Source organism: Manacus candei, unplaced genomic scaffold (assembly GCF_025592945.1).
Source record: "Manacus candei isolate 608988 ecotype Guabito, Panama unplaced genomic scaffold, ASM2559294v1 h1tg000028l, whole genome shotgun sequence".
NCBI classification, from domain to species: domain Eukaryota; kingdom Metazoa; phylum Chordata; class Aves; order Passeriformes; family Pipridae; genus Manacus; species Manacus candei.
Genome location: NW_026138076.1, coordinates 43,484,229 through 43,512,068, shown reverse-complemented (window position 1 = coordinate 43,512,068; position 27,840 = coordinate 43,484,229). Strand labels below are relative to the sequence as shown.

At 42.0% G+C, this 27,840-nt stretch overlaps 1 protein-coding gene and 1 long non-coding RNA gene across 11 annotated transcripts in view; one reads left to right on the top strand and one right to left on the bottom strand.

Moving 5' to 3' along the window:
- The first annotated feature begins 33 nt into the window (after window positions 1-33).
- On the top strand, window positions 34-27,305 carry LOC127472556 (uncharacterized). Of its 2 annotated transcripts, XR_007905047.1 has the most exons (6): window positions 34-315; window positions 9,311-9,484; window positions 13,379-13,456; window positions 14,539-14,805; window positions 15,892-16,040; window positions 27,219-27,305. It is a non-coding gene; the product is annotated as an uncharacterized LOC127472556 (long non-coding RNA). The 2 variants fall into 2 exon arrangements; XR_007905048.1 differs by lacking the exon at window positions 14,539-14,805.
- ZNF827 (zinc finger protein 827) overlaps window positions 16,902-27,840 on the bottom strand; it is a 106,235-nt gene continuing 95,296 nt past the window's right edge. For 4 of the 9 annotated variants that reach the window (XM_051790897.1, XM_051790896.1, XM_051790898.1 and 1 more), the window contains 4 exons: window positions 27,171-27,337; window positions 24,056-24,247; window positions 23,785-23,962; window positions 16,902-20,971 (listed from right to left, as the gene is read on the bottom strand). In XM_051790897.1, coding sequence (XP_051646857.1) covers window positions 20,164-20,971; window positions 23,785-23,962; window positions 24,056-24,247; window positions 27,171-27,337 — 1,345 coding nt within the window. In that variant the 3' untranslated portion in view covers window positions 16,902-20,163. Of the gene's footprint in view, window positions 20,972-21,253; window positions 21,415-22,336; window positions 22,481-23,771; window positions 23,963-24,055; window positions 24,248-27,170; window positions 27,338-27,840 lie in introns of those variants that run through there. The other 5 variants (XR_007905038.1, XR_007905037.1, XM_051790901.1 and 2 more) reach the window with 5 other exon arrangements.

Below are 27,840 nucleotides of genomic sequence, written 5' to 3'. Positions count from 1 at the left end.
ATCACCAGCAGGGAACAAGGGGTTCTGAAGTCGTGTGAAACTGCTGCTCGGTGTCTGTTAGCAGCGTCTGAGGGAAACCGTCTCTTCGTGACCTCTTTGTTACCTTTGCCCTCTGGTCTTCCTTCTCTCTCTCATCAAATCTTAGAATAAAGCAGGCACCATCCCAGGAAGATGTGGAGGATGAGAAGTTTAGAGACAAGTCAACCATGCTAAGGTGTATCCTGCTGTTTTTCGGGAAAAAGAGCTGAGCCGATTCTCAGACCGTGGTGTCAGACCCTCCTCCCATGGAAGGAGAAACAGACTTCAGCCGTCACAGTAAGGTTTATTCTTATCTAGAGAAGCTTTCCAAGTATTTTAGGGTAGGCAAAATAATCCACAGAGGAAAAGGAAATTAGGGTGCTAAGAATTTCCTGGTTTACATCTTTTAGAAGGGATTTCACAAGCTGAACTAGGAGGGTTATTGAATGTGTTTGAAAATGATTAGGGATCTGCACCGAATGTGTGTTTTTTGTCTGATCAAATGTGACAGAGCCTGTAAAATAAGTGCAAAGAGTAAGTTGCTCGTTTCACCTTCATTCCAAACTGTACATTGTTAGTCTAACTGAACTAAGAGGAATGACTTTTCACACCCTTGCTTGCTGAACAGAGCAAACTGTGTTCACCAAAACAGGATTTCTTTATTTTGAGCTGTGAATATGATTTGTCTGTCTTCACTGAGCAGCAGCTGCTAATATTTGATATCTGCCGGACTGAAAAGAAGTAACTGAAGCCATGTTCTTAACTTCTGATTTACAGAAGTAGGGAACATAGGACAAGAGCTACAGATCAAAAACAGTTTCAGTAAAAGTAAAAAAACCCTTTTTGTTGTTTTTAAGTGCTGTGATGTAGCACTTATAACCTGACTGGTTCTTTCTGTATGCAGTGGAAATAGAACCTGAGCAGATTTGAAAATTAATGTTTCAAACTCTAAGTCAATCAAATACTGTTATCCTTTGGTTTTCCCTTTCACTGTCTATTAGAATGTGGCATTCTCTTATAAGTGAAAAAGTCTTTACTGTGGGACTCTTTGGTGCTGTCATTTCCACATCTGCAACAACTGGGCAGACCATGTCCACTGTACAGCACTAGGACAACTTAAAAGCCACTGAATGCTTTATTTCTGTACCGAGATTATTTTGGTATTTGGATCATTATTCAAGTTATTTTGAATTATCGTGTGTTGAAAGTCCTGGTTTCATGTCTTGCAAAATGCACGTGGCTTTCAGTTTAGCTGGAAGACGCAGCTCCACACACCCATTTCCACCACAGGCAATTCCTTGCTGTGCACTTTCTTATATTAGAAATGCTACTGACCCCCCACACCCCGAGGTCAGGAAAGGTCAGCATTTGAGCACGTGCCTTACACATGATTGAATAAGGGTCCTGGAACACAGGCTGTGGCTGAGTTTTGTCCCATTAGATGAGTCAGTTTTCCATTTTTGGGGTGGTAAATTTCGTATGCAATGAAACAGGAAATTTCAGAGGGGAAACTGGGGTAATTAAAATAATCCTGTTCGGCCCACTGCCAGTTCTTTCATCTTAGAAAACATTGCTGTGGAGACACGCACAGATCCTGTGAATTAGTCTGGTCTGGATAGCTATCATCTAACGTTTTTGAACATTTGAGTCTGAAGTGCAAAGACATTTCTGTGGGACAGTTTGAATGCTTTTGGTTTCATAATTTTTCTTTTTTCTCTCTTGGTTCCTCTTAGAGATTAAGGCTGGACTAAGGGGATCCTCAGGCTAGTGTGGCATTTCCTCATATAGACTGCATGACAAAATCACCCCATAAGAAGAGATTTTTATGAGAAAGGCTTGTATAAATTATGAAGAAAAAGAATTTTGCATTGAAAACCTGAAACAGATATTTAAATATTGCGCAAGCTGGATAGAATTAAGGACAGTCTTGCTTTTTAGTTTCCAAATCTAAAAGCCATAACATTTTCTCTCCTCCTGTGCCTAAATCTAGAGTGTTAATAATAAACCACTTCGTTTGTGCTCCGAGACGTTGCCAAAGAGAGTAACAAATTGCTACCGGTGCCACAGATAAATCCTGTTATTCTGAAAATTATTCCTCAGCCAGCTCCTGGGTAACTTAATTTTCTAGATGGTTCTTGATGAAGCAGCGGTGGAATCAGTTGCTCCGAGATTTTTGCTGTGACGACAGCGGCGTGAGGGCAGTGAGTGTGACCGGGAGCCCGGCTGGGAGGAGCCGCATTCCCGTGCCTGGATCTCAGCCGCAGTCCATGGGGCTCATCCATAGGTGCCCTCAGCAGTACCTATAGAGAGCCCTTAGATGGTGCTGTACAGCAGCGCTCGGCCCTTCGCCGCGGTACCTCCGCTGCCTCCGGGATGCCGGTGCCCCGCCTCAGGGCGGGCTGTAATGCGCTGGGAAAAGGCCTCCTTGGCCTTTCATCCCCCGCTGACCTCGGGCCATGGATGGAATTTCAACTTTTTTTGATGAAGTACGTGAGTTAAAAAAAAAAAATAAAAAAAAAAAATCCAAAGTGTTGCAGGAATAAGTTTTAGCAGCGAAAGTGGCCATCGGGACCTCTGTGTTCACATCAAGGTGTTCTGCTCAGTCAGAGCTTTCTGCCCAGGAGAGGGAATGCCCCCTTTTGTTTCCTAACACTTATACTCAACCACTAAGTAATGCGTTTTCCTGCCCTTTGTTTTCTGTATATCCATGTATCCACAGTCCAGGTCTAAAATTTTGCCATAGCTCAGTCTGAAGAACCTGAAAAAGCTGTCTCTGAGCACTGCTAATTAGGATCAGTAAAGGAAATCTGTCAGTGGAGACATATGAAATATTAAAATCAAACATAGATTTCAATAACTGCAATAATTTAATTCTTATAAAACTTGAATCATGCCATGCTTGGACACCCATGTCAAATATGTTACTATCTGTCTCTAAAACAAAGTGCTTTTTAAATAATAATTAAGGAGTTTTTGAGGGCATTTGAGGATCATGGTGATGGAAGAAGAGTGTTCACCCTGGGAACTTCTTCACATAAATATGGGTGCAGTGTTGTGGCTTTCAGGTTAAGTCTTTCCATGCTGTGAAACTCACTTTATTTCTGAAGAATTAGGGATGCAGATTTAGGAATTTGAGTTGTGCTGTCAATTACAAAGGACTGGAGGAATGGAATTTCCTCCAGCAGGATGGGTTTCAAACCACAAAGTAAATTTTATTTGGAAGCCGTTGGTGAAATTATTAAAGAGAGTTATTAGACAACTCTCAAATACTCTTGGTATTTAGACTTTTCTTTTGTAGTGAGGCAGGAGAGAACTGAGATGTTGAAAACAAATTGATCTCTGCCCCTCAGAAAAGACTTATGTGATTGGTTTTTTCTAAGTTGGGAATATAGCCTTCCTATAGTTTTACTGTGTGCTTATGCACGTTCCTGTAATTTGTAAATGTTTCCCACCTGTTACTGCAGTTTGAGGGGTTCAAGCCTGGGAATATTCTGCCAAAGCAAATGAAATATGCATATGAAATAATTCATGTTTTCAGAATGACTTCATTTAGTCATGACTTTTATTTACTTAGAGAGAGAGAAAGAGTTGGTGTTGTTACAATCTCTGCTCTATTTTTTTAATCTCTGTAACTTCCTATAACCCAACTTTTATTTTTTTTACGTTTGAAATGTCCCAGACTGCATCAACTGAGTATCCACTGTGTGTTCCACTTGTCCCAGTAATTCTCATCCTATGGTCTCTGTATGCTGTTATTTTAGGTGTATCCTTTGCCATTATGTGGATTGTTAACATTACCCTGAATTCTGCTGCCGTGGAGGTGTCAACAAGTACTGAGATTTTCTTTCTTGTGTGTTGAGAAACTGTGTAGCTGAAATCACTGTGACAAGTTAAATGTTACTTGGTGGTGACTTGTAGCCTAAAGCTGGTGGCTATAAGTTCTCACCTGTGAAAGAGGAATCTTGTAGCTCTGCACAATATGTTCTTCCAGCTGCAGCTGAATTTCTATTGTGTTAAAATCCTTAAGCAGCTGTAGCAACGTGTCACGCTGATCTGGCATTTTGCATCCTCAGAGCTCTGCTCAAATATTTGAACTGAGTAAGGCAGTCCACTGAACTCAGAGGTAGGTGAGTGTCACAACAACTGTACAGAAAAAGAAACAGCACCTGGGAGGTTAAAGCAACTTTTCCTCATCATGCAGCAAGTCAATGGTGGGGCTGGAATTACAGCCCAGGAGGTTCCCGGCTCATGCTACACCACGCTGTGGAGAAAGGTCATTTCCCAAAATAGTACAGAAGGTTTGTTATTGATAATAGGGTAACAAAGGGCTCTAGATGTATTAATAGGTCACTGTGTACTGCCCTTAATAATACATAATTTAGCAACCTTGCAAAACGGGCTACATCATATTTTTCTGCAACAATATCACTTTCACAGTAAGTTTTGTCTACTACACTCCGGATAGGGTATTTTTGTTTTGGCTCTTCTAACACAGCTTTATTTAAAGTAAATAGGGACATTTACAAAGTAGGCATAAATAGCCTCCTGATTAGCAGCCACATTAAGCTGCACATTCAGCTCCCCTTTCAGGTCAGCACAGCTCCTCTGTCTGCCCAAGGAGAATACGGAGGTGATGGAGGATTTTGGTGGCAACATTGTCCCTGTGTTGTGTGAGACACAGGCAGCGCTGTCATACCTGGGCACTGCAGGAGCTGAGGTGCAAGCACGGGAGCTCACAGAGCTGCCAGATTTGGTGATGGTCTTAGGCCTTCCAGGGAGGAAGGCAAACCCAGTCCCCACCCAGTGGGACAGGGTAGAGGATGCTGAATACTTGTGGAGGGGTTTTCACTGAGATTTGGTCCCAGCCATTCCTCAAATGACCTTGGGGATAGGATGTTTGGTAGTTATTGTTGGATCTTGTAAATTTTTATCTTAATATGCTTGTTATAAAATGCTGTTGATCCCCTTTGAACTTTATTACTTCAGCAGTGTACTTACTGAAGATTTCTGTTTCTTCTCAAAATGAATTACTTGAACTGCTAGGTTATTCAGCAAATTCAAAAGTAGTAAGTATGAAACAAATTTATTTTTTTACCGAGCACCTGGATCTGCATCTACAATTGAGAGAGGAACAAAATGGTATTTTGTCTTAGCCAAATCTGAAGAATTGCAGTGAATAATGGTGAAAAGAACAACATTCACAAAGCAAATAGGTATCAAATCAATGTACTCAGCCCCGTTTTGGTTTGAGTTTGGGTGGAGTAAGTGTTTCCAAACAGGTAAATACAAGGGGAAGAAAAGGTGGAAAACAAAATATGTAAGGAAAGTAAAGAAGCAGAGCACGTGTAAGATACAGAAATGGCAAGGGTGCTGTTCTCTCCTCTTTGTTTCTGTGGATATAGGTATTTGAATTAAGGAAACAATGGGAGCTTTATGTGCTGCATTTGCTTTTTAATGCATGTTGGTCGAAGTAATCGGATCTGTTGTTGTGGGCATGGGAATGCCAGCTTGGCTCTCATGGTCACTGACTTGTGAACATGACCTTCTGGAGGTCAAAACACTGGAGAGCTTGCTCTGTTTGATTCTCAGAAGTACAGTCATAATAATTATTGCTTTGAAAAAACAATGTAGATGTTCCCTATCTAGTTTGTTACTGGTACTGAATTGTGGGATGGTTTTTGTGGTTTTGGTGGTGGTGGTGGTTTTTGTTTGTTTGTTTGGGTTTTTTTACTAATTAATCTGTTTAACTATTTTCTAGTGGACTCAGAGTTTTTGAGGCTTGTTTTTTGTTGTTTTGTTTTGGTTTTTTAAACCACAGTTGAGTTTTCATGAACAAAGTTGACTGATCAGAGATTGAATTGTAAATGTTATTGTTTGGTACTTGATCAGACATCCTGTAATCATTTTTCCCAATGATCAAGTCAGCCAGATATAGTCAAACAGTCCCACATTGGAAAAACTGTGTACTTTCAAGGAGAGAGAGAGAGAAAAAAGTCTCTTGTGATTGATGCCAAATAATTCATGGCAAATGCTTATGGCTCCATAATTTCAGCATTGAGTACTGAGTACATCTGCCTCCCTTACTAGAGGACTCTAGAGAGACCTGACTAAAACATCCTATAAAAGAAGAGACAAATGATCCCTTTAGAGAGAGAGAGAGAGAGAGTCAGTTCATGCTCCTGGGCAGTGCAAAGCTTGAGTTCTTTTGCAGAAAGGGAGGTTTCAAGGTCTGTGTGGTTTGTATTTTCTGGCATCAGATGGCTTTGTGGTGCCTCTTTTTATGAATCCTGTCCAAGAGTTAGGGAAATAGCTGTCAGTCCTCAGCTTTCCTCACCTGTCAAAACGTATAGTATTTTAACACCAAGCATGACATTAAACAACCCATAGATTTTGTGGTCCCTCACCCAGTCTTCTGGACTTACAGCAAAGCAATCACAGCATGGGTGATTAGATTGCCTACTGTGTAAACTTTATGTTCCTGGATAGTTTACATGGGGGTAGTTGTACTTCCTCAGAAATTCTTTATTTCTCTCTAAAACCTCACCAAGATACAGCTATCATGTTGCCTCTATCAAAGATTCAGTTTGAGCTGATTTGAATGTGTGTGGGTTTTTTCCCAGTCTTGGTGAATAGCCTTCTTGCACCACACTGCTCCTCAAAATGCTGCTCACATTACCAGCTGAAATCTGCATCTGCTGTAGGGCTGTTTGGGGTCTGTGGGTTGACTTACTCTGTCTAGGTAGTGGTGATGTTTTTCTGGAGTTAGGAGAGTTCAGACCTCCTTAAAACTGGACTCCTACTTACAACAGATTTGAGTATTTTTATGTCTTGCTAGAGAGCCTTATTTTTTTCCTGCTGCTCTGTGGCTTGATCGGGGCAAGCAGCACACTGTATATCTGCCTGCACTTGTTTGGCACTGATGTGGTGCCCTGTGTGTTGTCCTCAGATTTACAGCGAAGGTAAAACGAACAACCACTTGTTACCATCTTTTTTTTTACCCTCCTCGATATGTGAAACTGCTCCGTGGTCCTTCAGAAGCATATCGGGCTACTCAGAACCAGGGAGTATGTGCTAAACAAAATGGTGAGCAGAATTCTAAATTGATTGTCTCTGGTCCAATTCCTTCGAGGTTCTGCACTTCTGATTTGTTTTTGACAAGGGCTTTTTCACTGCTTTGCGATAGGCAAGAACTACTGGGGGTGTAAAATGTTTTGTAGCTGGAGAAGATACAGGGATGGAAAAATTAGGAGTCCCAGCTGTTGTGTGAATAACTTTATGGACATAACTTTTTTTCTAGAGGCTTGTTTGTGGTTAAGTAGTTCAAGGCATTGCGCTTAGTCAACAAACCTGTTTTCTGTAGCCCAAAATAGATTTAAATCCATTTGGACCCTTCCTGCTTCCCCCCACCTCCCTGTTTTTTTTTTTCCTTGATATCTTTTGTCTATGTGGTTTGGCCTTGCTAAAACTACCCATCCCTCAAGATTTCCTTTTAAGATTCTCATGAAGGTGTATCTCTACAATCTTTTTGGCAGTGAATTGTACTGTGTATTGTTCCCCTTTTCCTTCCTTCTGTCTGTAGATGGAAAGCTGTTAGAGCTGGTTTGAAATCCATGCTACTTTTAATTACTAAGGGCAAAGTCCCACTTTTGCAAAGCTCTTCTCTTTCATTTCCTTCCCCTCAGTATCTTTGCATCACTGTCTTCTGGCTTCTGCCTGAGAGGGCAGGCTGCAGTCCTGGCAGTGAGAGGCACCTGACAGGTGCAGTCCTCTTCACCACTGGTAGATGAGGGAAGGTGCATTTTTCAACTGCAGTCAGAAAATGATCCACACTATAATCCTGAGTGTTTCTCTTCAAAAGAAGGTGAACTTCTATCGTGCATCTGACTGGCTGATGCTACAGTATGCAGTCTTTATTTATAGATGTGTGTAAATAAAAATAAATCTTCCTCTGCAGACTGCCAAATTGTATTTCCCAAACGCTGAAGAAGGTGCAGTCCATTAAATCTGGAGGTGATGACTGAGCCCAAGTCTCTAGAAAAGAGCACCTTTTGTTCAGAATGATTTTTTTTAATTTGGCTGCTGACATGGGTTGTCTGCTGTTTCTTCCTGCAAGAAAGAAAGAAAATAGTTTTTATTTTTAATGTGTTAAAAAAGTCACCATACCGTGGTATTTAGCGTGCTTGCATTAATTCACGTTTTGGGTTAAAGAAATCATGTATAGTTGAGGGTGTATATGCTACAGTGGCAGCACAGACAAAACAAGATGTGCAGGCAGGGGATGAGGATGGATAATTACTTACAGAACGTGTTCATCTTCTGACATTATTTCTTCATATATATACTTCTGACATCTGCAGGGAGGAGGGTAGATCACTGGAAGCAGGCGCCCTGAGCAGTTGGTGTGGCTGTCTGCTGTTCACCTTTCCAGGATGTGGGTTTGAATTACAGTGCACTCTTTGATCATTATCAGGAAAAAAGAACCATATTTTGAACTGGAAGTACCTTGAGGTTAACTTCCATGCCTTATAAATTAAGAAAAAACACTTCCTTTACTTCAGGGCCAGCCTGTGAGACATGGAGGATGCAATACCTGTTTCCTAGTTAAGCTGCATTATTCTATTTTCCGACGCCGCTCATGTCCAAAACAACCTGCAGGCTCTGTCAGGGCACAGCCACATTGAGCTTGCTGGTGAGAAAGGGTTGGTTTCAGACCCTCCTGCTGGTCTTTGATTAGAGTCTCAAACTCCTGCCTCCCCACTCCTAGGGAGTTTTATTGCCAATCTCAGGTCCTCCCTTTAATGAACCAAAGACTGGATGGGCTCCAGCAGACGCTTGATTGTCCATTAGTAAGAGAAATTGCTAATTACCAAGAAAGCCTCAAGATGTATTGGTGTGGGCAGATGATGGTGTGTGGACAGGCTGCTGCCTTATCTTGGGCTGTCTCTGCCCAGTGTCCCAGACTGCCTGCTGGAGTTGAAAAGGGCGAGACTTTCTTCCTCTGCTTAGCAGCAGTCTGGCCTGTGTCTGTGGGTAGGAGGTTTCCCACCTTCCTGGGAGATCTTTCAAAGACCTTTGAAAGAGGTGGCAGGGAATCTTTCCTTGAGGGTAGCTTTCTTCATTGGTTGTCCTGTTTATTGCCAGGAAGGAAGAGTAAACAAGGCTACCATCAGAATGCAAGTTGAATGCTTCCTCGGGATGGTATAAGATTTCAGATTTCACTTGACTAACAATATTAATTGTGCTATTGGATGTTGCAGGTGCTTCCCCCCCCCCTTTTTTTTTTTGTTAACAGGAAAGAAGTCTTCAGAAAGTCCCCCTCAGAAAGCCTGTGATGAGAAGATGTGGGGGACTTGGCAGTCTTACTGGGGAAGCAAAATAATCGATCTGAGTTTGTTAGCACATTGCAACTTGTTACAAGTGAGAAACTGGACACATCCACAGAAAGAATAGAGCAAGAGGAGACAAGGTATGTGCACTTCTGCTGGGGTGGAAGTTCTCTGGCTTTCAGTGTTTGCACAGTAAATTCAATGTCAACATACATACAGACAGGAGATCTCAGAGGAATTAGAGGTAAATAGCCTTTCTTTTTGAGGTTTCTACAAAGAGCTGCAGAACTAAGGGATTTCTTTTGAGTTTTTGGCCTGTCATGAATTGGCAGATGACTTGGGAGGAGGTAGTCCCTGGTCATTTGGCAGTGCCAAGAGCAAGCTTTGAACCATGCAGCCCAAGGGCAGCTAGGAAACATTCCCACTGGATACTTCAGAGTCCTGGCCTTTCCTAGGCTGACAGTGACAGTTTTAGGTGATCTTTATTTTCATTTGGTCATTAAAAGTTAGGTGTCTTTGTTCCTCTCTTAGACTAGCCCAGGAAGCTAAAATAGTTAAATGGGAAACATTTTCTGAACTGTACAGCAACATACCCCACCTGTTTTGTTTTGGCTCTCTAAATGTGGAGGATTCTTGAAGTATCTGCCACCAAATGAGAGCTTGGATCTTGACAAGCTATTGATTAAGTGACAAAAAACTGACAACACTTATGTGACTTGTGCTGCCAATTGGAAATATAAAAGTTGAGGAACTAGCTTGTTACAGTAACGGAATCAAAAATCCTGATGGAAAATGTCCAGTTTCTACAGATTGCTCAAGAAAAACTCTCTGTGTACAGGAATTTGGGAACCAAATCCAAGGGCAGTCGGCTAAAAGATGGGCAGTAGTGCTTATTGTCAGGAGCCACAACCAAGGAAATTCCTGTGTCTTTTAAAACTTGTCTGTGACAGCAAAACATTCTGCTGGAAGAAACCTCTGAGAAATCCCAATTTATGGACTTATTTTTTTTTCTTTAAATTATTCTTTCTCCTGAAGTTTAGTCAGTAGCATTTACCCTGAGAGCAGGATACTGGTTGGAATTGAGAAATTAATGGGTTCATCTAGCAGGGTCAACCCTTTTACCAGTCGTGGAGGTGAACTGTGAGCAGAATGAGCTTTTCATGTGAGTGGAGAGGGCCAGAGAAAGATGACAGTGATGTTCACAAGTATGGAGTGGCCTCTGCTTGTGGTGAGAGCAAACAGAGTGGGACCATCTGGCTCAAGGCACCCATAAAATAGCTTGGGGAAGGCTAATCAGGAGCTGTGTTTGCAGTGCAAGCAGTGTGGGGTAATTTTGTGTATGACTGCAGCAAACAAAGTACTTCTTACATACTGGGTTTACGTGTAACTTGTGGAACAAGAAGGTGCTGAAGATATGAGTAGTTTTAAAGAAAAGACCAGAGCTGGTGACAACAACTCAGTCCTGCCTCTGTATCATAAGTACTTACGTCTCGTGCAGTCTCGTTAGGGGTACGTCAGATGTGATTACTATGGCAGCAGCAAAGGGACCTTAATTAACCAAATAGCTCTTAGAAGAAAACATGATTGGATGCTTTTTTCCCTATTTAATTCCTTGTTACACAAGTTGAGCTGAACACATGGGTCGACTCAGTGTCATAAAGCAGAGCTGCTGCAACCCAGTTAAAGCAGGTACTTGGAAGAGCTTTAGACGGTAGGTACACACATGTAGATGTGTACAATAAACTTTTGCAGGGCACGTGGCATTGCTTTCCTGTTAAAATTGGATGTGAATTAAACTTTAATATGCAGTTATTAGCTTTAGTAGACTATCCACAGGAAAGTAACAACGTGACGACGGGGAAGACCATCAGCCTGGTTGAATAGGGAGCTTTTGCTGGAACTTGGGGAGGGAAAAAAAAGAATTTATGACCTCCGGAAGATGGGGCAGACAACTCAGAAAAGGGTACAAGGGTGTTGTTAAGTCATGTAGAGAGAAAATTAGAAAGGTGAAAGCTCAGCCAGAACGCAATCTGGCCACTGCTGTGAAATATAATAAAAAATGTTTTTATAAATACGTTAACAACAAAAGGAGATCCAAGGAAAATCTCCATCCTTTATTGGATGTGGAGGGGAACACTGTAACCAAGAATGAGGAAAATGCTGAGGTATTTTATGCCTTCTTTGCCTGTGTCCTCAACAGAAAGACTGGTTATCCCCAGGGCAGCCACCCCCTGAGCTGGTAGAGAGGGATGGGGAGCAGAATAGACCCCCTGCAATCCAGGGGGGGGTCTTAAGACATTCCAGTCTTAGATTTAGTTACCTGCTGTGCCACTTAGACACTCACAGGTCTATGGGACCAGATGGGATTCATCCAAGGGTTCTGAGAGAGCTGGTGGAAGAGCTCACCAAGCTACTCTCACTGCAGGAAAGATACTGAGGTGCTGGAACGTGTCCAGAGAAGGGCAATGGGACTGGGAAAGGGTCTGCAGGGTAAGTCCTATGAGGAGCAGCTGAGGGAGCTGAGGTTGTTTAGTTTGGAGAAAAGGAGGCTCAGGGGAGCCCTTATTGCTCTCTACAACTACCTGAAAGGTAGTTCCATCCCTGGAAGTGTTCAAGAAATGACTGAACATGGCACTTATTGCTATGGTTTAGTTGACGTGGTGGTATTTGGTCGATGGTTGGACTTGATCTTGGAGGTCTTTTCCAACCTTAATGATTCTATGAAATATATTTATCCATAAAATGTGATGCCCCAATTTTGGGAAGTGTTTAAATGCCCCCTTGATTATATTTTCCTGGTTTGAGTGGCTGGAGGACTGAACTTCCTGGCTCTGTCTATCTTAGAGAAATCTGTCACTTTGAGTAAGAATAAAACTTGACTGGTAAAAATGCAATCTTAGCACAGTATCACCATATAACTGGATCTTATTTATTTTTAATTGAAATGTCAACTTAAAAGATGCAGTGCATATTTTTAAATCACATTGACATTATATTTAGATTTTTTCATTAAGTTCTAGGTACACAGTCCCATTAAAAGTAGGTAGCTATAAGTATAAAAACATGAAGTCTTAATGCTCCCTTACTAAATATTCAGGGTGCAAATGGGCATTGCTCTGGTAAGACCTGTGAATAGAGCTATTCTGGTACATTTTAAAAGTGTCACTGGAATGAGTGACAGCCACCAATGTATGCATATTATTTCAGAATCACACCGATGAAAGGAGCTCTCCTGCAACTGTTTCTCTTTACTTATAGTCCCATACCATTTAAATTTTTTTCTCAGTTTCAGGAAGAAAAGATTATGTGATTTTATTGCTAAAACAACTACTGCTTCTAACTGTGATGGAATGCAAATGTACACTGTGTACTGAAAGTCTAGATATCAGAAAAGTTTTGATCCCTGCACTCGAGGAGTACAAGGCATGTATAGTTTGTCATAAATTATTTTGCTGGTTCTATCAAGAAATTCTGCATTATACTCCTCACAGGGTTTTAGAGAAGTTAGTCCTACAAGGAAGCCAAATGACTTTTTGCTTTCTTCTCAAGGAGCACTTGCTCTCAGTCCCCAGGCAAGCTCTGTGTGCATGACACTACAGAGGGTGAGCTGTGTGATGGTGTGGAGGTGCCTTTCCTGAGAAGGGGCTAGACCAGGCTCATGTGATTATTTGTGGCAATGCACTTAAGGAGGCAGTGAGAGCAAACCAGGAAAACATGCTCCTATTCCTTCCTGCAGTCCTGCAATTTATGGTTCCACAGTCCTACTCAGCTATGTGTGAGCACATTAGTTACAGCTTTGACCCTCCCAACTGGCTTCCTGTTAAATCTGTTAAAAAACAAATTCTTCGGTCTGGCGTGTGAATGAACATTCCACTCTTAAATAACAGGGAAAGAATCAAGAAAGAATCTGATGGTTTTTTGACCAGCCAGAAAGTGAGGCCTATTTTTGGTTTTGGTCACTTTAGGCTGTGCTGCAAACATTGGCAGGAAGGTCTAGGGACTCAGTGAGAGAGCATTTTTCTCTATTTAAACAGGCACCTTCCCAGAAGAGTAACAATCCAAAGTTTACACTTCCAGTGAAATGCTGCCTGAGAAGTGCTGGATATAAAAAGGTATGTGATAGAAAGTAGAGGTCTGAAAAGTAAAGTAGAGCAGAACTAAATGCAAACAGCAGAGGATAGTACAGGAACTTGAAGTCTTTTTTCATTAGCTGGGGGTTTTGCGTGGTTTTTGTTTGGTGTTTTTTTTTCTTCAGAGTTGTGCCATATGTGGTATTTTAATCATGGTTAAGGGGAAGGGAAATGAAACAATTAAAAAAAAAAAGGCAAACCAAAACAAAGCAAAGCCACCTCCTAGCATGGAAAGTCCTCTCCCATTTTAAAGTAGGGAAATAGGCTGCAGGGGCTTCCACAGGCTGCAAAAAAGATGCCAGACTATCACTTTGTGCTCTTCTGCTGCGAAATTGTTGGGTTTTTTTGGGGGTTGTTTTGTTTTCCTTTTCTTTTAAACTTAATGAAACATTTCCAGTTGGTCTGTCCCCCCCACCCCTGCTAATGCTCAACTCCAGCTCTAAGTTACCTTTTCCTTTTTTTTCTTCTTTTCTATTTTAAAATGGTCAGTCATACATGTAAATCTGCCAGGTTGGTCAAAGACAGCTGTCGTGCACATGTGGAAGCCCAGCAGCTGCATTTCTGATGTATTGCCTGGTATCTGGCAACTGGATGGCTTCCTAGGATACATAGTGTTACATTCCCAAGGGCTGTGCGAGGAGCCCAACAGCCAAGTAGAACTCTGGTGTAACCTGTTAACTCAGCCTGGGCCTGCCAAGGCATGTGTGCCCTCTGAGTTCACCCTGACTGGCCTGATGCCAGCAATGCCCCACTCCAGCTGGTGCACTCGTCCAGGGAAACAGACAGCAGGCTGCTCCTTGCAACCCCTCACCAGCATTTCAGGGAGAAGGTTTTTAAAAGCGTTTAGTGGATTTGTGTTTGGTCAAGACAAGTCGCCTTGAAGACTCTTCATGGGGCATGGGACACTAAACCCAACACCCATCCCTTTTCCGGGGGCTCCTGCTGGACACTCAGGCCTTGGCTGCCACATGTTCAGTGTTAGCTGTCACTTCAGGGATTTTTTAAGTGCCTCTCTGGGAGTTACTAAAACTTTGGTGCAAAAGACGATGCCTTTTCCCTTGCAGGCGACTCGAGTGCCTCTGTGATGACACACCAATTGCTGCAGCTCCACAGACACCACAGAGGCTGGCAGACCTCCGGGTAGGAGTGATTGCACTGGTGTTTTATTAGCTCTCAGAAAATATATAGCAGGGAAGAGGCCGAGCAGGCTCCTGCACCATCTGCCTGAGCTCTGACCCTTCGGGCAAGAGGCGAGATTGCTTTTACAGCCAGTACTTAACCTTGCCGCTGAGACTTGTCAACAAGGAGGCCAATTAGCAGCAGATATGATGGTGGGTGATATAATGGAGATGTCTGTCTGTTAGGAACATAACTGATGTGCTTTTAACACAATGTGTATCTTAAAACATGGCTCTGCATAAATGATGCCATCCCCTCTACTGTAGAAAATCCCTCTACAGTGAAGTGTTACAGAAAATTGTAGGTTCATTACTTTGGTTTTTTTTCCTCTCAAAGTCCCTCTTAAGCCTTGTTCTGCTGGGCTTATGATGACTATGGCATGTGTACAATTGTAAGAAATAATTCTCCTTGAAAAACATGTCAATTTTAAGTTAATTACTTTTTGAAAACATAATGACATATTAAAAATGTACGTAGATTCAGAATGAAAACAGAGCACTTCTTTTCCTGAAAGGATCAGTGCCACCTGAGATGTTTTCTGTAATCACATTTGTATATTGGTATATGTGTCAGAAAAGACAGATTAAGGGAGAGTTAATTGATTAAAATCATGCAGGTCTACAAGCATGTTACAGCCACCTGCTGCAAAGGACAGTGGCTCTTTATGGCACATCAGCATGTGACACTAGTGCCCCTATTTGAGTACATGTAGGGGTTTTCTGTCAGATTATGAAGCTGGAGAGACTGATTGGAGGTGGATGGTTTATGTTTTGGTTGAGATTGGGCCTGAGTTTTAAGCAAAAGTTTATCATAAGACTCTAGGGCTGGAGCTACAACAAGAGTTGCACTTAACTGCTCGCTGACTACTTAGGCAGTCAGGATAATTCAGTCAGATAATTCACCCCCCTTGCAGCTTATCTTAAGTAATTCTGCTGTCTGGTTTTGGTGATTTAGAACTTAATTAAACAATTAAGCCACTTCTTCATAGAATCATAGAATGGTTTGGGTTGAAAGGGACCTTAAAGATCCAGTTCCAACCCCACTGCCATGGGCAGGGACACCTTGCACTAGACCAGGTTGCTCAGAGCCCCATCCAACTTGGCTTCGAACACTTCCAAGGATGGGTCATCCACAGCTGTTCTGGGCATGATTTGCATGATTGTCTTTTAGTTGCTAGGATAACTATGCCTAGTGCAAAAAACTCTACATAGAGTATCACTGTATATTTTCTATTACAGATATAGTCCGAGAGGAGAGAGAGAGGCCGCCTCTGGTTGACCATGACCTCCCAACCCAATGTCAAAGCTTTTCCTTCACCTACATAGCCTCCAGCAAAAGAGGAGCAGTGGATTTCAACTCCCAGGCTGTTAACAGCACCATGTACAAGGTACTGATAGAGGCCCTAAAAATTAGTATCCACGCCTCAGTAGAAATAACCATTTTTCAGTTGCTTAGGCCTTAACACTGCCCTAACTGAGGGCAAGGGCACTCCACATGTATTTCATGTTTACATTAATTTATCTGAGGATAATTTTTATCTAATGAATACCCAGATTATTTTTTTCCTTGGTTAGTATTTAAATAGTCCAACTTCCTTTTAGGAAGTTGAGTATCTTTTTTTTTTTTCAGTGGACTGAATATACCTTTACTTCTTGGAAATTTTTCCGCTCTCAGGGTTTCCTTCCTTAGTGTCCTCTGTGCATTTTAGTTATTTCATTAATCTTTGGTAAAAAAATAGGCTTTTCTACAATGCTGATAAGTACATGATGTTTTTACAATTTAAAAAAATAGATTTTCACTACAATATTTTAGCGCACCATGTTCTTTTATTCACTGCATAGCTCCTCTTTAAGGAAGGAGTTTTCCTGATTTCATTGGGGCCACTCCCAAGCAAGGCCAGGTTCACTGAACTAGTGCTTAAGGATCTGATTTTTATGAACTGCATGTCTGATTAGAGTGCTCAGGAGAGGCATTATCCCCCTTGCAGAATCGACCTAGAGGGTTGGGACAAGCACAGAGCCCACAAGGTGAAGTCCCATAGCCATCCTAGGACTATTTGCCATATTTCTTCATCAGTAGTGGTAACCAATTTTTCAATTTCAATCATTGATAACATCTTCCCTTTTTTCTTCATATCGTCTTGCCTTGTTGGAGAATCCTTTCTCCCTGCCTCCAAATCAACTCTAAATATATTTAGGGTGGAAAAAAAAAAGAGAGGAAGGAAAACCAAAAGGAAACAAGAATATAGCCAACCTTTTTAATTAGAGTATATTGTACTTCCAAACTGGATACACTAGAAATTGGCAATGCAACATAAGATGCAAAGAAATATACCAGTTACTGTCAAAATGACCCTGTACAGCCTTATAATGCAAAAAGCTTTATACAATACAAATTTTTATTAATGTACACAAACCTTGACAGAATGATATTTGAACATAATACAACAAGTTAAAAAAAAAAAAGGACAGAAGAAAGAAAAAAGTGCTGAGAACTTTAACTGAATTACTGAATGGAAAAACACGCTAGCTCTCATTAAAGAATGCATAGTGAAAACCAGTATGAAATTACCTTTATGGTGGGGGGAATTTATCAGAACTGTTGGTCATTAATCAGTAGGGGGAACCTCTGGAGAACATTCCTTTCTTTAGCCTTGAACCGCAAACAAATTATTTTAATATGCATGAGCTCTGATAAATAGTGTATTTATTTTCTTAAAAAAATAAAAACCTCCTAACACACTTTTCCTTACAAAGAAAACTTCTATAACTTGCCAGAAAGAATTAATTTATCCTTTCCAAAGTGCTAAACAAATTTCCCAGGTACACTAAACATTACCATGTCAGATACTGGTACAGTGGAACACTGGTGACACGTGCACGCTGACAGCTCATTTCTGGAAGTTCCAGCCCTATTTAAACTGCCTTTTGGTTTATATCAAGTGTCCTACTAATATTCCTACTTCCTCCTGGACAGGTGTACTTTACCTGTCAGTTTGACAAACAAGTCTTTTTTGATTTTTGAGTGTTTGCTTTTCTGTGATGAGGTCAGAGATACACGCATGGAGTGTGTTTTACAGAACTGGTATAGTTTCTGGATGCAGATTGCAGATTTCATGCTGCAGAGATATTACACTTTTTATGCTTTGAGTATTTACTAATACGGTATTTTCTATTTTGTCTCTGCTCCTGGAGAGGTGTTACCAGGAGTTCTGATGGAGTAAAGCACGGTTGTTTACAAAGGTTTATACATACTTTGGAGCAGATGGGTTTTCTGTACTGTGTAGACAGAACCGCCACATACTTGTTGGAACCAAAACTGCCTGCTGGAATGTAAATAAACTGGTGAGACTTCTCTGTCCTGGAATTAATATTTCCAAATGATAAGCTGCTATGATTTTAGATATTTCCCCCTTGTAAATAGCTTCCAGTATGTTAACAGGAGGGCACAGATTAGGGTGTCCTCCCCAAACAGGAGGAACTTGGTCATGACAGTGGAGAATGTTTGGCCATCTCAATACAAAACAGATGTAGGAGTCTTGCAAATAGGTTAAGTGATGCAAGTTTTGCATCCAAAAAGTTTCTACACAAGCTTCATTTAAGAACTAATGAAGACTGAGTTACGTTTCTAGTTGTGCATATGGCTAAGAGCCCTTGTGGACAAGAAATGCCTTCCTGAACTAGGGCGTTGCTGTACTGCTGTCACGAACAAGGGGTTGTTGGATCCCCCCAACCCACAACAACCTGCCAGAGAAGTTCCTTCAGGGCAGCACGAGGGTGGGTAGATAGCATGACAGATGTGACTCAGGGCACCTCCTACAGTGGCTTGGCCAAGGGACAGCGAGGGGACTCTAGCAAAAGCTAGGTCGGACACTTCTGATACCTGGTAAAAGACAGTGAGATCCAAATCCGAGAGACACCGTGGAAAACAATAATTGAGTAAGAAGGCATTCCTGTAAGTCATAGGATAATTTTGAAATGCTTCACATTTTATACCTCCAATTTTAATGCAGAGTGTTTTTAATCCCAGTCTTTCTTCCGGCACATTACGTTGTGTAAGGGGCACAAATCAATTAACAGTCAGTTAGCTGCTCTTAAATTAAGATCACTCTTGGCATTTTGAGATTAACGAAGGTTATACAACCAATCCGCATTCGCTTCTTCCTGCAATAAAGTGCTACATATAACATGTCATTTTAATGACCACAAGTAGGAGCATTAAATAAGTACAAAGTTAGCTTCCTAGCAGTGTACACTCTATCTGCCATTAACAAAAAGGAATAAAATATTACTAATGACATGGAGGGTAGCAATAGGACTGTCAAATTTGCAAGTACAATTGAAATACTGAGGGTATAAAAGAGAACTGTATGGTTCCAAAAGCGTCTTTTTATAGCTTTATATTTTAAAGAAGTTACTGGTACCTTTTCAAATAAACAGTCTTATTACCTTCAGCCCACAATTTGTTTTTTCTTTTTTTCTTTTTTTTTTGCAAGTGAGAAACAAACTAGTGCAAGACTAAAGCACTGTGCAAAACTGCCTTTTTTTTTTTTAGTCTGAGTATTTATACCCAGAATTTATCCATACCCTTTTTTAAATCCCCTTGTTGGATTTTTTCCCACCATAGATTTCTAGTTATACAAGTTGTTTCCTGCAAACTAAAAGGTAACCACTGCATAATACAGTATATATATATATATATATATATATATATAATATTTATATGCCCTTTTAAAACAAAAGATGTATGCTATGGCCCAGATGCAGGTGTTTGTCACACCTGTGTAGCAGTTAAGAATTGGGCCTGCTGTGTGTATGTGTGTACATACGCATGGTTTTCATTGTCATACTCTCATCCTGCAGTGCTGAAAGCAACCTTTTCCTCGTCAGTTCTACCCCAAATCCTCAAACCTTGACAACTGAGTACAAGGCATCAAACAACTAAAGGAAGCTGCAAACAGCACTGAAATAATATACCAATTCCCCCCCCCCCGACCCAAACAATTGCTTCTTCCACAACTCCACAGTTCAGGAGGAAACAGGGAAAAGGGAGGGAGCGAGTGTGTGAAAAGGGGGAAAAGAATAATAATTAAATAAGCCAATCCAAGGGATGTGCAAAAGCAATGTCATGGCACACTACAGGCAGACTCTCTTTTCACGCACCCGCACGCACACAAAGCCCAAAAAATAAAATGCATCAATATGTAATCTTACAAGTGCTGATTGCCATTAAGGACACTCTTTTTTTTTTTCAGCTTAACAAGACAAAATAGTTTCTTAGATAAGAGTACTGGGAACATGCCTCTGAAGGTAGAAGTATGCAGTAGGTCACCTCTTGGAGATTTAATAAAGCAGCTTTCATGTCAATGCAATAAGTATATACACAGAGCCATTTGCTAAACCTTACTAACGATATAGTACAAGTGTTCGTTACCTCTTCGGTCTACATTTTGCAGCCATGTATACCTGCTGGGTTTGTTGGGGTATTTTTGGTACAGAATGCAACTGCCCTCAGACAGTTTCTGCCCTTTCTGTTAGTCCAAGGTAGGCAAGGAAGGAGTGTTTAGGTGAAGAGGCACCTCCCGGTGCAGTCTGAGGTCGGGGTGGATGGAATGTGAGATCGTAGTGGTTTTTGGGGAAAAACATTGTTAAAGGAATAAGGTGGGCAAACTCTGAGTTCCAGTATTTATCAAAGCACAGGGAAGTGCCATTGACGGCCAAGGCTTTCACTGCCAAGTTCGGCTCTGCCCCGCTGCCTTGTGCAGCTGACATAGCGACTGTTTGCAGAGCCTGGGAGGCAGACATAACTGAGAGGGGTGACAGAAGGTTTCTGGAGCTGTTCACCGGTAGGAGAGGACTGGCTTCCTTGGAGGTTGAATACTGGCCCTTCTTCTCCTCTTCGGAGCAGTCCCCGTTCTGGTGCTTCTTCACGTGGCGGCTGAAGACAAAAGGGTGGGTAGTCTTGAACAGGCACTCGTCGCAGCTGAAAGTCTGGCGTGGAGCATGCTTCAGTTTCTTGTGCAAGTTGAGATTGTCTTTGCGTTTGCAGCTGTAGCTGCACTGGTCACAGTGAAAAGGGCGCTCGCCAGTGTGGACACGCACGTGCTCGATCAGCTTGTTGGCCGTCTTGGACAGGTACCCACACTGGTCACACTTGTAATGGTTGCCAAGGCGGTGTTCCCGGATGTGCATCTCCAGCTCCAGCTGATTTGCTTTCACTGTCTGGCAGATCCGACACTTGTACTCCATCTTGTAGTGAGTCTTCAGGTGGCACTCCATCGCTGCGGGGCGGTTTGTGGAGTAGATGCAGAATGGGCACCTGGCAACACAGCAAGGAAAGGCAGGGACAGAGAAGAGAGAAGTCACTCAGCTTGAAGACCTACATCCCTGGTTTAACCCTGTCACTCAGCCCCTCTCTGACCTACTAAAGAGGAGAAAAAGGCACTCAGTTCTCCCTGTGAAGCCTCTTTCCAATACTTGGTTTGCCTAGACACATCCCTACTTAAAGGGGTTTTGCCCATTTAATGGCAGTAGAGTTTTCCTAGGAAAACACTGATTCACTCTGAAGCAGCATCCCTTTAACCTTCTGGCTTACCTTGATGGGGAAGATTCTGCAAAGCAGGCCGGGTAGTGCAGAATGGGTGACTGATGCACAGGTACTTTGTGTAACGACATTCCTAGTGTTTGCACGGAGTCACTTTGGCCATTTTTTCCATTAAGAAGTGGTTTAAAGTGAGTGTTTACAGATGAGTATGAAAGCAGCTGTTTAAGTAAAGATGGAATAAACTTGTAATACCACACGTACAGCAAAAGCTTAGGAAATTCCTTTTATGTGACCTTGAACAGTAAGTTTGCTGGGTATCCTGCTAGGAGCAGCTGAAAGCCAGGCTGTTAGGAGGATTTGTAGGGATTCCCATTTCTGGGACATGAGCTAGACGTGCTCAAAGGGGCGTGTGTTTGGCAGTGTTTGCCTACAGCCGCCTCTGCCATGGCAGGAATCGTTCCTGTGCAGGAACAGGATGTGGGTTCTGCTTACTCACAGCAGCAAGCATCCGGCCCAGGATGGACATGGCAAAGGGCCTCACCCCAGTTCCTGAATCAGGAAGGGCCTGGAAGGCTAGAGGAGGGAATTGTGTAAGCTTGGAAAGAAGCCTGAGCTGCACGCTGAACAAGCCTGGACACCAACAAACCTGAAACACACCCGCTTTTGCTTTGTGTAGCTGAGAGGACAACTAACTGCCAGGGATCTCTGCCCCCTTAAACCAAGCACACAGCCTTTCAGATTGAACTGGTGAGCTGAAAGAGCAGGACTGGATAAGAAGATACGACTAAGGCACCTGGTTTACAGTCTTACAGCTGCCACAGATCTGCATTCACTGCTTAGCAGGTCCACTAATTGCGTTCTAGCATTCTGGATACTTTCTAAGATGAGTTCCTCTCTCTCCGGGTGTGTTTTCCTTGCTACGACTGGTTGCACATACAGGTTTAATATTAATCTATAAGCTAATCGAGAGACTTTTGAGGAAAGTGAGTAATACAGGAGGACAAAACCGATACTAAAACATCTGGACACTTCTCCTGAGGCACATCAAGTACTCTGATCCAGAGAGGGAGCCTGGCATTGAGGCTTCTACTGTGATTAGCTCTATTGCAACAGAGGACTTGGCTGTCTATGCACACATACCTCTCCTGGGCTGGGTGCTCTCTGGATCAGAATCTCAGATTTTGACCTGGAGCTGGAAGAATCATGTTTTTTTCTCTTCCCCCACAGCAAACAGGAGACAGAAAAATACAATTTACTTAGATCTCTTCAGGCTCTTCTGGATGCCTTAAAAAAAAATAAACCAGAGCTTTTTCTTAGGTGCAGCTTTCAAGGTAACTAATTATTACTTGAATTGGGCAGGAATAACTTATGTAGACTAAAAAGCACATTCTGTCAGGAAGACTTGAGTCATAGGTCATGGTTTTTCCTTGGTAAATAGAACAGATTTTGTGCAGCTTAGATCAAATGTGCATTAGACAACTGGTCTGCATGTCCAAGACAGACATCCCCTCGTTCTAGCACATTACTTGTTTCTCAACCTGGTCTTCTTCCCAGATTCAGTCATCACATCTCAAGTGACCGCAGATCTCCGTTTATGGAACTACTGAGCTGGAGACCAGACGCTGCCTGGCAAACAGAACCAGTTTTCAAAAGCTGCAGCACCAACCGATAGAGCCGCGCGCGGTATCGTTAAAGGTGGTGTGCTCGTCACGGCACAGCTACAGTGCACTGACAACATCAGCCTGCTTAGCAAGAGCAACAGAAGCTGGGAGCCCTGTGCTGAGCCCTAGCTGGGCTCCAAGTGGTCCCAGCCTTTTTTTCCTGCAGCAGCTGGAACAAACAGAGACCAGGGATGTGCCTCTTTCATAACATCACATTGCCTGCCCACAGAGAGCAAGCATATGGCCCCAGCAGTCGCTCCTTCCCTCAGGGGTCTGACTTTGACATAAGGTCACATTCTCTAGAAACACTGCTCTGCACCAGTAAGACCTTAAAGTACACCACTGTAGCCAAAACCAAAGGGCTTTTTTCTCAAAAGACTGTATGACTGGTTACAGGTTAATTTATCCAACAGTGATTATTCTGGGGCATGTAAACCAAAGCAGAAAGCATCAAAGTTATTCATTCCTGGAGAGAAATGATTTTGCATTAGAGTATACAAAGGTTATAACCTTTAAGGTTGTAACTTGGTAGCTAGATGCAGAGACTACAGGGCTTAGTCTTTTTTGAGCCAGGTGCAGAACAGAGCCTGTGCTGTGTGCTTGCCTTTGCTCTAATAAAAAACCCCCTTGGTCTGCCAAAACCTGTGCCTCATTCTCTGTAGGGCCCATCACATACTGTCTCCTCTTTGACATGAAAAGGGAAAGGACCACAGTTTGTTACAGCTCCAAAACACCAGTGGATAGTAGGTTACCAATCTGCTCTAATGATGCAAGCCTAAAGGACGGGGCACGGTTCATTAAATAAAAGGAAGCCCCAGATCTGAATTATCAGTTAACCAACCCTTTCTAATTGACTTCCTTTTGTCCTATCCCCACAGAATTAGAGATGCTTAACACAGTAAAAGTTTGTGTACTTGCTTTCCTTACTTGAGCCCACCGGTGGGGACAGTGTGGCATTTCTTGTGCTCCAGTAATTGTTCAGGTGTCTTCATGAACTTGTGGCACACGTCACACTCGAACATCCGTGTGATCAGGTGGATTTGCAGGTGACGCTCAAACATGTTTTTTGTTTTGCAGACAAAATTACAGAAAACACATTCAAAGCCTGAAAAATAGAACAGGAAAAGGCATCCCTGACATTGTGGCCAGACTGACTGCATAGAAGGGGACAGTTTGCATTTGTTAAACAGTGTTTTACCTTTCTCTGACTTCTCTTCAGCGTTCACTGAGGTCTGACTACCAGGCACTACAGAAATGACTAGCAGGTTGTTTGACCCCTTGTTTTTTGGGGTTATATCTGCATCTTCTTTGCTGTTGGCAGAGTCGCTCAGTGCTGACAGCGAAGATGAAGATGGACTGTTAGATTCACTGGGTGTCTTCCTCTCTTCAGCTGAAAAACACAAATAAGGAGCAATAGCTGCTTCAGCAGATTAGACAGAATTTCTGTGATCCTGTTTTAAATTCCAGGAAGTATTTATATTTAAAGTTAATTCAAACATGCTTATAAAACAAGGCGGAAATTAATTGAGCTGATTAAAAAAATCATTGTTGGGCCTCCTTCCTTTTTATTAGCACTTTAACCACAATACATCTCTCAGTTTATTTTACAATTGAGTTTGCCTGTAATGGTAGTGGGAAGGGATCATGCAACTCTACCTCATTACCAGACCAAAAAAAATCCCAAGAAAACACTTTGATTACTCTGAGTTCAAAACCAATGAAGAACTTGTCACTTAGAAAGGAAATAGAACTTCTGTAGTTTTGGGGTGCAGAAAGCAGTTTAGCTACTTGTCCAAGCCAAACTTCCTCTACCTTTCTGTTTATGTGGGTCCAATGGGTAAATCTGGGAGGAAGGGTAATGGAGAATAATCTCACTCCTTGTAGTGAAGAGCATCCTCAGCAATCATTGTAAGAGATACCTGTGTGGTCTCGAGATTTACTTGTTTTTATTATGCTCTCTTACTGAAGATAATTGAAAACAATGTTATTTAACTGGACCCAGAGAGAAAGCCCATCAGAACATCCTTATGTATGCAATAAATGTATGAAGTTCAAATCCCAAAACCTGTCACACACCAGAAGTGAACAAGAGTGAGAGTTGTCATATGAGAACTGACATAAGCCAGCAAGGCAAGGATGGGTAAATTATTACCTCCCACCCATGTCTTGCTTCAATCAGAGCTGTGTTTACTAAAACTTCAAATTCTCTATGTGACATAGTCCCCTGATCAAGGCCTCTGCAAACACCAGCACCTATGTGCCTAACTTTAAACTTATGAGTGGCACCTTTACGATAAAAATGTAGGAATGCACTAATGAAATCTGATGACCCGAGCTGCCAACAGGGAGGGGGATAGGATATCATTCAGAAAAGATTCACTGACCTTGAGGAGCAGAGTAATAGAAATGGAATGAAATTTAATAGCACAGAGTACAAGGTTATGACCTGAAGGGCCAGTAACAAGAATTTTTGCTACAAATGAGAAGTGCTTAAGTCGGAAACAGTCAAGAAAAACAAAAGAAGAATCTGAGCAGAACATGGGATGAATATGAGCAATCAGTGCTGGGGAGCCTTCAAGGAAGGAAAATATGATCACGGAATATTATTGTGTGAGCTATTTCCAATAGTTGCTGGGTGTTTTACACTGCCACCACTACTTATTTCATTTCACCGTGTACAGCTGTGATTGCACATGTCAAGAGCAGGGGTTCTAACAAGAACATATGCAGTGAGGGATTGGTACAGTGAGAAAACTGTGTTTCATATAAGAAAAGGCTCAATGTACATTTAGAGGGGAGAGGGTTGTTCTCCATAAATGTACTAAGGGAATAAATACTGTGGAAGGAGGGAGGGAGAGGTGGACTGCTGTTTCAGATAAAGAGCAGTTTTGGCACAAGCACAATGTACATGTATTCCAGTGTGTGTCTTACTGATAATCAGAAATTTTAAAAAGGTCCCTAATCTTTAATGCAGGAAAGTCTACAGCTGCCTGTCCATAGAAGTAGTTTGTTTAAAACAAGTACACTTCTTTGAAAGCATATGCCAACATCCTGACAAACAGTCCATTTATGACCTAGTAACATCACAGGATAAGGGACTGGAGTCAAGTGACCCAGAAAATCCTTTCTATTTTTTCTCTGTATTTGCCATATGTGTGAGCATTTGGCTGAATCACCAGCTGAATGGCTCAGTCGGGCAGGGTGAAGGGCTTTTTGCTTTTCTTCAAAAGACAAGTAGCAGTTTAAATCTTGTAGCCATGACAGGAAAATACAGTAGAGTACAGCTCAGTTTTGAGCTCTGATGCAAGCTTTTCACGTGGCTATGGGTGGCCTTTCTCATTTGTTTTGAATTCCTATATATGAAGTGGGGTAATGCCGAGAGCTGTGCTGGCATAAAATCCCTTGAGAGCTTTCTAGTAGTTTGTATTTCTGTAGTTACATTTAACTTACGTATCTTTGAACACAACCAATTGCATTCTTCTCTCCCTTCTCTTTCTCCACCCCTCTGTTTTCCCAATTTTACTCCTGGTAGGACAGGAAAAGCAATTTAGCAATGGAAAAGTTGTGCTGGATGCAGTTCAGGTTCAGTATTGTAAACACAACTGTGAGTAGTTTGTGGCAGCAAAATGCTTTTGCCTGGTGTTATAAGAGATATTAATTAAAAGGATTCTAATTTTCTTCTCCTTAAATTATGCCAGACTTCATTAGTTGGACTAAGCATATGGAGCCTGTTGGAAAACTGCTCTTATCCTTGGCTATTAAGTGAACAGGACCAGGGAAAGAACACAAGTTGTTCTGTTATTTAATATAAAGTTACATTTATGGTATTGTTGAATCACAGTGTCAACTAAACATCAGTGTGAAATTCCAAACTGATGGACTGTGGGGGCAAACACACCCAAGAGCAAAGCTCAAGATAATGTTTATTTCAGACTTACAGCCAGGTATGCACAATTAGCACTCAAAGTGACCTTATCATCACAGAAGTCAAACCAGGATTTTGATGAAACAGTAAACCAGTCAGAAAAACAAATGAAGTATGCTGACTCCAACAGGGAAGGAGATTTGGGGGATAAGGGGAATAGGAAGAAGAAGGGCTAAGTAGTCCTTCATTTATTTCACTAAGCTTGAAATTTGATCTGCACTACCAGATTATTTGCCTGGCTGGAGTCCAATTCACTTCAACTTTGAGAGATCAGGCCTTAATTAGCAAGCATTTCAGTGAAAGCAGAGTGCTAATGGGAAGTGTAAAGGTTGCATCTAAAAAGCAAGGAAGGGAGAGATCACTGCAGCTGGGAGAGAGGGATCATCACCTGTGTGCTTGTTGTTGACATGAGCCTTCATATCTGCCTCTTCCATAGTGACAAAATCGCATGCTGTGCAGCAAATGGAGAACATCCACTGCTCTTTATCCACGTGGAGGGACATATGACTGACAAACTGGACATTCATCTCCGTCTCAAACCCACACACATGACAGCTGCAGGCAGAAGGGAACTCAAGAGTGAGTAAGAAACATTAAAAAACAAACCACAAACAGAAGCGTGTTGCCCTTCCCCGAATTTGCCAGAGAAAACTCACTGCACGGATTTCTGCTCTTCCTCACTGTTGAATGTTCACTGCAAAATTCTTTTGTCTGCTGAACTGCCTTTGAACTGATGGCCATGCCAACGTGATTAAGGGCAGGCACAATGCAACAATCCTGTACATGCTATAATGATGCTAAATAATCATAAAGTTAATTAAAAACTACAGATTCCAGATGCTGTGCATCACCTAGCTGGTTCCTTTGGGCAATAAGAGGCATTGCAGCTTTGCCAAGATGTTTAGTACAGCTGATACACTGACAAACGCAGAGCTTGCTGCACACTCCAGGAGTGATTTTCAAGCCCTGGAATGGTTCCCATGCCAAACTGGGATCTTGTGCAAAACTGCCTGGCAGTTTCAGTGTAAGCAAGTAAAAATGGGTTCAAACATTTCTTA